The sequence below is a fragment of the Oncorhynchus masou genome, chromosome 25 (assembly GCF_036934945.1).
Source record: "Oncorhynchus masou masou isolate Uvic2021 chromosome 25, UVic_Omas_1.1, whole genome shotgun sequence".
Lineage (NCBI taxonomy): Eukaryota > Metazoa > Chordata > Actinopteri > Salmoniformes > Salmonidae > Oncorhynchus > Oncorhynchus masou.
Window position 1 is genome coordinate 31884820 of NC_088236.1, and position 9979 is coordinate 31894798.

The 9979-nt window shown below is 40.8% G+C and overlaps 1 protein-coding gene across 1 annotated transcript; it reads left to right on the forward strand.

The window, feature by feature from the left end:
- Positions 1-465: 465 nt before the first annotated feature.
- nkx3-1 (NK3 homeobox 1) lies at positions 466-1675 on the forward strand. Its single transcript, XM_064936421.1, has 2 exons — positions 466-797; positions 1006-1675. Exons 1-2 carry the CDS (start codon positions 596-598, stop codon positions 1410-1412), a joined length of 609 nt encoding a protein of 202 aa, XP_064792493.1. The 5' UTR covers positions 466-595; the 3' UTR covers positions 1413-1675.
- The last annotated feature ends 8304 nt before the right edge of the window (positions 1676-9979 follow it).

Genomic DNA, 9979 nt, shown 5'->3' on the forward strand with positions numbered 1-9979 from the left:
GTGGGAACTCCTTCAAGACTGTTGGAAAACCTTTCCAGGTGAAGCTGGTTGAGAAAATGCCAAGAGTGTGCAAAGCTGTCATTAAGGCAAAGGGTGGCTACTTTGAAGAATCTCAAATATAACATATATTTTGACTTGTTTAACACTTTTTTGGTTACTACATTATTCCATCTGTGTTATTTCATAGTTTTGATGTCTTCACTACTATTCTACAATGGAGAAAATAGTAAAAATAAAGAAACTCTTGAAAGAGAAGGTGTGTCCAAACTTTTGACTGGTACTTTACATTTGTGAAGTTTTCTGCAGTTCTACACATTTGACATTGAGGCGTAGAGAAAATTGTTCAACTTAATTAAACTCATTCATGCAATTCTAATCATTTGCCATGTGGCAGAGATACATTTGATTCGACGAGATGACCCGCCTCGCCAGTCGCTGCTGCTGTCATGACCACGACAGTATTAGTATAAATTGAGGCGCCAGTAAGATATGAGTCCGCCCAGTGTCCGGGACAACATTAAGTACTTGGTTGCGCGCTTCTTTCAAGCCTTAGTCTACATTCGTTGGCAAATAAATTGGATTACTAACTGCAGAAATGTCGGAGACTGTCAAGCCACTAACTTCATTTTTCATCGAGGACATCTTGTCCATTAAAGAAAAGACACGGCTAAACGTAAGGTGCTCTTCTTCACACAAGTCCAAGGAGGGATGCGCTCAATGGAATAACCAACAGCACGATCAGGTATCACAGTCCGCGGAACTTTGCGCAAAGCACACCGCATTTGGAGCGCGGAAAGGTGAGCACATTGGATCTTATTTAGGCAATTTAAAGAAAGTGTAGGCCTATAGGCAAATTTATATTTTGACGGGGGTGTGCCAGATTACCTGGAATCATACAAATTTATAAAAGGTAATATTCGATATTTGAACCTGTGTGGTAGGCAGCTCACCTGTCAATTGCCAAATTTTGACCACAAACGGGCTAATCATTACTTTCTTTTACAGATTCCATTGCCAGCTCTAGTTCCAGCACCCCAGATGCTATGAAAAGTTTTACATCAGCGGGAAAACAGAAACGCTCGCGCGCTGCCTTTTCGCATCTGCAAGTGCTAGAACTGGAGACTAAATTTAACCACCAGAAGTACCTGTCCGCTCCTGAAAGAGCCAATCTTGCTAACACGTTGAGACTGACGGAGACGCAAATTAAAATCTGGTTTCAAAACAGAAGATACAAAACCAAACGCAAGCAGCAAGCTACGGAGTACTGTAAGGATTTATTTCAAAAGTCAGGAGGACTAAATACAGAGGACGATTTAGTCAGAACATCACTTCTCACCACGTTGTACAAAACATATCAATTCCGACCATATGTGTATGACTTTAATCGCACATGGAGACCAACTCTGTGGTGAACATTAAATCTACTGGATAATAATAATGTCAATATGGTCACTATTCCTTATGAGGGAGCATGTTAAGCTAATTATGTAACAGGTATTTGATCTACTTTTCTATGGCTATACACTGTAACCTACCTATGTCATAAACTGTCAGCTGTCATTATTTTTTATTCGTAGCCTATACCTCTAAGTATGTTATCACAGCAAAAATAGTTATTTATTTGTTTTTTCCTGGAAATGTATGTTGCAAGAAAATAAAGAGTGACTGATTTGAAGTTGAGACTAAGTAACTCAAATGATATTGCAGTGTCAAGGACTATGAAAAGTTTTGCCAGCTGTAGTAATAGAAGTCGTGCTAAATTTGTCAGTACCCATGCAGCTCACCATTTCATTTAGGGAGTAGCCTAGTTATGGTTATTAAAAATGAAACAGTGTTTACTCAAGTTTACTCTTTCCATTTTGCTGAGTTACAGCTAAGCAAGCATAAATGGCACTATTCTGAGCTCTGAGATGATTAAGATAAAGAACACTATGTACTCGGCCATGGCTGGTTGTGGAAATAAGGTATGACTCAACAGTTATTTTGCCATTTCTTGACAAACACCTCTCCCTGTGCGAGCCATAAGTGTCGCTTTAAACTGAATGTATATACTTACATGCAGGAATGAATGCTTGAAATAGGGTCTACAGAAACTGTTGCTCAAGGCAAACAATGGTTGTACCTGTAGTTAAACTCTGATAATACTAGCAAATTGCATGAGCAGATAAGGGTTTGGCTGGAAAACCTGAGTGATGAGGGCCTTCTCTAAACAACAATGCTTGTCTTCTTTAACAGATAAATAGCCCCTATCCATCAATTTAAACTGAGATTTGATTCGACATCAACTTGTCTTTAAAAAAAACCTAGAGTCTAAACCCTGTCTGAGCCGGGGAGGGGTTCTACTAAGCCAGTGGTTCCCAAACTTTGTAAAGTCCCGTACCCCTTCAAACATTCATCCTCCAGCTGCTTACCCCCTCTAGCACCAGGGTCAGCACACTCTCAAATGTTGTTTTTTTGCCATCATTGTAAGCCTGCCACACACACACTATACAATATATTTATTAAACATAAGAATGAGTGTGAGTTTTTGTCACAACCCGGGTCGTGGGAGGTGACAAAGAGCTCTTATAGGACCAGGGCACAAATAATAATATAATAATAATCAATAATTTTGCTCTTTATTTAACCATCTTACATATAAAACCGTATTTGTTCATCAAAAATTGTGAATAACTCACCACAGGTTAATGAGAAGGGTATGCTTGAAAGGATACACATAACTCTGCAATGTTGGGCTGTATTGGAGAGAGTCTCAGTCTTAAATCATTTTCCACAAGCAGTCTGTGCCTGTATTTACTTTTCATGCTTAGAGAGGGCCGAGAATCCACTCTCACATAGACACCTAGTTGCAAAGGGCATCAGTGTCTTAACAGCGAGATTTGCCAAGGCAGGATACTTGGAGCGCAGCCCAATCCAGAAATCTGGCAGTGGCTTCTGATTAAATTCCATTTTCACAGAACTGCTTGTTGCAATTTCGATGAGGCTGTCTTGTTCCGATATCGGGAAGTGGACTGGAGTCAGGGCATGAAAGGGATAACAAATCCAGTTGTTTGTGTCATCCATATCGGGAACGTACCTGCGTAATTGCGCACCCAACTCACTCAGGTGCTTCGATATACTACATTTGACATTGTCCGTAAGCTTGAGTTCATTTCCACACAAATAAATCATACAATGACGGAAATACCTGTGTGTTGTCCTTGTTAATGCAGAGAGAGAAGAGCTCCAACTTCTTAATCATAGCCTCAATGTTTTCCCGGACATTGAATATAGTCGCGGAGAGTCCTTGTAATCCTATATTCAGATCATTCAGGCGTGAAAAAACATCACCCAGATAGGCCAGTTGTGGGAGAAACTCGTCATCATGCAAGCGGTCAAGTTTTTATATATTTTTTAATGTGAATCACATTTTTCTTTGGCGTATCCCCGACGGCATTGCGCGTACCCCAGTTTGGGAACCTGTACATAGCTATATGGGATTGTTTTAAGAAGGTCATACGAAGGATCATTTAGCTGATTGATTTTTAATTAAGACCCCTTGAAGTATCAAAAAAATATACAAAACATGCATTTGATGGAAAAATATTTTCCTAACTGCTATTAGCCCATACAAATGCATTGAATAACAGATTCACTACATGGAACAACTGATAGTCCCCCCCCAATAAAATCTAAAGGAAGTTTGTTATGAAGTGTCTGTCCTATATCTGAGCAATATAAGAAAGATCAGGAAACATGACTATAATTTTTTTTTTACATGTATTTAATCCTTTTTATTTGGCACTAAACATTGTCTATATATACAATTCCATTCATTTTGTCAACTGATACTGGGGGACCTTCAGAGGAGTGGGCTTCCTAGAGCAAAACAACAGACATGTATGTGTTCATGAGAGTGTGATCTTTCCATTGAGATTTCATAATAGTTCGGACACGACAGACGATTTTTGTAAGAAGACCAATTTTCCGGATGTCTCACCTTCTGACAAATTCCACTCTAGCTCTGTCACCTTTCACCACAAATGTGGAAGTGTTACATAAGAGGATGCGGTTGATTGAGGCACATCCCATGAAAAAAAAATCTCTAGATTAAACTGATAGATTTTTATGGGGATGTTTGTATTATGCAAATTAGATCTCCTCGGGGGCTCGGAAATCGACCTTAGTTAATTGACCTATACTGAAGGCAGTTCCTCATTGTGGTGACTACGTGAAATGTGAAATGGTTTCCCCCACAATCACACTTGAGACAGGCAAGGGATGTGAGACAGGCAAGGGATGGACACATGGAGCTATGGGGGAAATCAAAGTTAGTGTATCCTTCAGGATCAAATATGGGACTAACACTATTGGTAGAATGCCCACAAGTAAATGGTTGTTCAGTTCAGCATGTGACTCTCGCATGGCAGCCAGCCAATCTTACACGTAATTGTGGTGATACTTTGGTAACATTTTAAGGTGTATTTTTGTAATGGTTTATGAAGTTTTTGCAAATGCTTTATAAGTAGGCTACTATAGTTTGTTTTTGTTTATATTTTATAAATCAGTAATAAACACTTATAACATATTTGATGATGGAACAGGAACAGGAGTTACAGGTACTGTAGGTAGCCATACCTTCAGCATAAAAAACAACATCTATCTAGGAAATGTCTTGTCTAGATCTGTCTCTCAGACATTATTTTGTCCTGTTCTGACGTCACATTGATACACAAGATAGCACTATTGTCCTTGCCACGAGCATGTGGTTATGTGTAAAACAGAGCCACCCAAACTGTATTTCTCAGTCATGTCAAGCCAGTTAATAATAGCAATCTCTGTACTGACAATGTTTTCATTGAGATAGACAGGGTGGCGTAAGGGTAGCCTAGAGTAAGATATCATGGTGAAAAATGGAATGCCACCCACTCACCTCTGTGGCAGCCATGGAATGTACTCTCTCCAGTTGACTGTTTCCAGCAAACTCTGAAATCCATGGCTTGTATTTGGTGCCTCCTCACCCCACTCAATCACATAGCCTCCTGTAGGCATGTTGCCAAAGGGCAAGGGGCTCGCTTTTATCAGCAGAGACAGAGACACTGCTTTCCCAAGCCTGAGGTCTCAGTGTCTGGAGGGGCTGTCTACTACTCCATCTCAATTTAGCTCAGTGTACCTTGATTGTCATTGGCCTGTTCTTGTGACTTATTGTACATGACTCAGACGTGTTTTGAGTTGGTGGTTTTGTTCTCCAGAAGCCCCTCTCCTGGTGCTCTCCTGGACAGATGAGTTCTCATCCATGACACTCAGAGTGAGGGCAGGAACAATGGGCCATGACGCTGAGTCAGACCAAGCAGCATTCACCTGCAGCACAGACCCACTCTGATCCCCTCCCCTGATAATCTCTGGCCCCCCTTGCTCGAGCAGAGCCTGTCTTGATTTGATCTCAGATACAAAGAGGGTAGTGGGTGCAATGCATTTTTATCGTCCCAGTGTAGTCAAAATTCTGTTTTCCTGTGTGATTCGTATCATATGTACAACAGCTGATGAAACTAACTGTAAAAGTGTGAAAAAAGTGATCAGATCTTCTCAAGTTCTGTTAGGTTGGATGGGGAGCGTTGCTGCACAGCTATTTTCAGGTCTCTCCAGAGATGTTCAATCAGGTTCAAGTCTGGGCTCTGGCTTGGTCACTCAAGGACATTCAGAGACTTGTCCCAAAGCCACTCCTGCGTGGTCTTCGCTGTGTGCTTCGGGTCGTTGTCCTGTTGGAAGGTGAAACTTTGCCCCAGTCTGAGGTCCTAAGCGCTCTGGAGCAGGTCAAGGATCTCTCTGCACTTTGCTCTGTTAATCTTTTCCTTGATCCTGATTAGTCTCCCAGTCCCTGCTGCTGAAAAACATCCCCACTGAATGATGCTGCCACCACCATGCGTCACCGTAGGGATGGTGCCAGGTTTCTTCCAGACGCTTGGTATTCAGGTCAAAGAGTTCAATCTTTGTTTCATCAGACCAGAGAATCTTGTTTCTCATGGTCTGAGAGTCCTTTAGGTGCCTTTTGGCAAACTCCAAGAGGACTGTCATGTGCCTTTTACTGAGGAGTTTATACCACTCTAGCATAAAGGCCTGATTGGTGGAGTGCTGCAGAGATGGTTGTCCTTCTGAAAGGTTCTCCAATCTCCACAGATGAACTCTGGAGCTCTGTCAGTGATCATTGGGTTCTTGGTCACCTCCCTGACCAAGGCCCTTCTCTCCCAATTGCTCAGTTTGGCCGGGTGGCCAGCTCTAGGAAGAGTCTTGGTTGTTCCAAAATTCTTCCATTTAAGAATAATGGAGGACGCTGTGTTCTTGAGGACCTTCAACGCTGAATAATATTTTTTGGTACGCTTACCTAGATCAGTGCATCGACAGAATCATGTCTCTAGACAATTCCTTTGACCTCATGGCTTGGCTTTTGCTCTGACATGCACTGTCAACTGTGGGACCTTATATAGACAGGTGTGGGCCTTTCCAAATAATGTCTAATCAATTGAATTTACCACAGGTGGACTCCAATCAAGTAGGAGAAACATCTCAAAGATGATCAATGGAAACAGGATACACCCGAGCTCAATTTCGAGTCTCATAGCAAAGGGACTGAATACTTATGTAAATATTTAGCAAATATTTCTAAAAACCTATTTTCACTTTGTCATTATTGTGTCTAGATTGATGAGGACTTTTATTTATTTAGTCCATTTTTGAATATGTGGAAAAAGTCAAGGGGTCTGAATACTTTCCGAATGCACTATTATATCTTGTAGATTGAAATAATTATTTGAAAAATAATCCCCCATTAAAACAAATAAATTGTGAGGAACACAGCAACAAAGTGAAGTTTTAGCTATAAGAGTAGCCAGATAAACAGAAAAAGAAATTAGGACAACATCATCCAAACATTGCTGATAAGATGACATGGTCTGGGGCTGTATGAGGAAGGGTATGTTTACAGTTGCACAACTCCAGTGTCGACAGAAGTCTGATCCAGTTCAGATAACCAAAGCCTTTATCTGGAGGTTTGACGAGGCCATGCCAATAACCTGTTTGAGACCGATAACTAACTCACTGAGCTTAGGGATCCTCCTCAAGCAACGTACCCAACATGTTACATACAGTGGTATTTAACTGGTAACTCCAATATCAAATATAGGGATCATATCCCTATAAAATGAATAATAACAAATAGTAACCTGTTTACAAATAATGTGTAACTGTACAGTTATAAAAAGTGTAATACTTACATGGTTACATTGAATACAAATATAAACGCAACATGTAAGGTGTTGGTAACATGTTTCATGAGTGGAAATAAAAGAAACCAAACATTTTCCATACGCACAAAAAGCTTATTCCGTGTTGTGCATAAATTTGTTTACATCCCTGTTAGTGAGCATTTCTCCTTTGCCAAGATAATCCATCCACCTGACAGGTGTGGCATATCAAGAAGCTAATTTAACAGCCTGTCATTGTGTTGGGGACAATACAAGGCCACTCTAAAATGTGCAGTTTTGTCACACAATGCCACAGATGTCTGAAGTTTTGAGGGAGCGTGCAATTGGCATGATGATTGTCCACCAGAGCTGTTGCCAGATAATTTAATGTTAATATCTCTACCATAAGCCACCTCCAACGTTGTTTTAGAGAATTTGGCAGAACGTCCAGCCAGCCTCACAACCACAGACCACGTGTAATCACGCAAGCCCAGGACCTCAACATCTGGACAGCTGATGAAACTGTGGGTTTTGCACAACCGAAGTCAGAAACTGTCTCAGGGAACATCTTCTGCATCATCTAGTCATCCTGATCAGGGTATTTTTTTTCAACAATTGTTTTCAGATAGATTATTTCACTTATAATTCACTGCATCACAATTCCAGTGGGTTAGAAGTTTACATACACTAAGTTGACTGTGCCTTTAACAGCTTGGAAAATTCCAGAAAATTATGTCATGGCTTTGGAAGCTTCTGATAGGCTAATTGACATTATTTGAGTCAATTGGAGGTGTACCTGTGGATGTATTTCAAGGCCTACCTTCAAACTCAGTGCCTCTGCTTGACATCATGGGAAAATCAAAAGAAATCAGCCAAGACCTCAGAAGAAAAATTCTGGTTCATCCTTTGGAGCAATTTCCAAACGCCTGAAGGTACCACGTTCATCTGTACAAACAATAGTACGCAAGTATAAACACCATGGGACAATGCAGCCGTCAAACCTCTCAGGAAGGAAACGTGTTCTGTCTCCTAGAGATGAACATACTTTGGTGTGAAAAGTGCAAATCAATCCCAGAACAACAGCAAAGGACCTTGTGAAGATGCTGGAGGAAACGGGTACAAAAGTATCTATATCCACAGTAAAACAAGTCCTATACTGACATAACCTGAAAGACCGCTCAGCAAAGACGAAGCCACTGCTCCAAAACTGCCATAAAAAAGCCAGACTACAGTTTGCAACTGAACATGGGGACGAAGATCATACTTTTTTGGAGAGATGTCCTCTGGTCTGATGAAACAAAAGTAGAACTGTTTGGACATAATGACCATCGTTATCTTTGGAGGAAAAAAGGGGAGGCTTGCAAGCTGAAGAACACCAACCCAACCGTGGAGCACAGGGGGGCAGCATCATGTTGTGGGGGTGCTTTGCTGCAGGAGCGACTGGTGCACTTCACAAAATAGATGGCATCATGAGGCAGGAAAATTATGTGGATATATTGAAGCAACATCTCAAGACATCAGTCAGGAAGTTAAAGCTTGGTCGGAAATGGGTCTTCCAAATGGACAATGATCCAAAGCATACTTCCAAAGGTGTGGCAAAATGGCTTAAGGACAACAAAGTCAAGTTATTGGAGTGGCCATCACAAAGCCCTGACCTCAATCCCATAGACAATTTGTGGGCAGAACTGAAAAAGCGTGTGCGAGCAAGGTCTACAAACCTGACTCAGTTACACCAGCTCTGTCAGTAGGAACGGGCTAATATTCACCCAACTTATTGTGGGAAGCTTGTGGAAGGCTACCCAAAATGGTTGACCCAAGTTAAACAATTTAAAGGCAATGCTACCAAATACTAGTTAACTGTATGTAAACTTCTGACCCACAGGGAATGTGATGAAAGAAATAAAAGCTGAAATAAATCACTTTCTACTATTATTCTGACATTTTACATTCTTAAATAAAGTGGAGATCCTAACTGACCTAAGCCAGGGATGTTTTACTAGTATTAAATGTCAAGAATTGTGAAAAACTGAGTTTAAATGTATTTGGCTAAGGTGTACATAAACTTCCGACTTCAACTGTATCTGCGACCAACAGATGCATATTCGTATTCCCAGTTACGTATGTGAAATCCTTAGATTAGGGCCTAATGAATTTATTTCAATTGACTAATTTCCTTATATGAACTGTCACTCAGTAAAATCTTAGAAATTATTGAATGTTGCGTTTATATTTTTGTTCAGTGTAGTTTCACTATGCATGTTTCATGGTCTAACAATAAGCTGCACTGTACAGGTGCTGCTGGCTTATGGTTTCCCATTATTATGCGAATGTGAAGTCAAATCTAAACAGATGTTCTAAATGAAAGAATAACTGTAAAAATGATGACTACATCCCCATTCATCTCTAGCAAGCTATATTTTGTGAACCAGGCCCTTGGAGGACACAGGTAGTGAAGAGGAGATAGCATCTGTTTTGACGAATTAGAAATCTGACAGTATCTCTCAGTGTGTCTCTGGCAACATGGTGTAAAAGAACATGCCCATCAAGATAAAGGAGCTTGTTGACGGCCATAGCTGAAGGTTAGAACTATAATAACCCCATGTGCTATTGTGTAGCCTGCACTTCCAGGAGCTGTGAGGGACATGGTACATTGATTTACAAACACAGTAGAGTAAAAGAACCTCCTCCCTGTCTCTCTTCCTCCACATCATATTTCTTTATGCTCAGACAGAGGGAGTGTCTCTCCGCCACCGGTACAA

Bases quoted from the DNA above. Each gene is read 5' to 3' on its own strand.
- nkx3-1 (XM_064936421.1), top strand. From the start codon at position 596: ATGTCGGAGACTGTCAAGCCACTAACTTCATTTTTCATCGAGGACATC. The intron at 798-1,005 runs GTGAGCACATTG...TTTCTTTTACAG, and splicing joins CGCATTTGGAGCGCGGAAAG to ATTCCATTGCCAGCTCTAGT.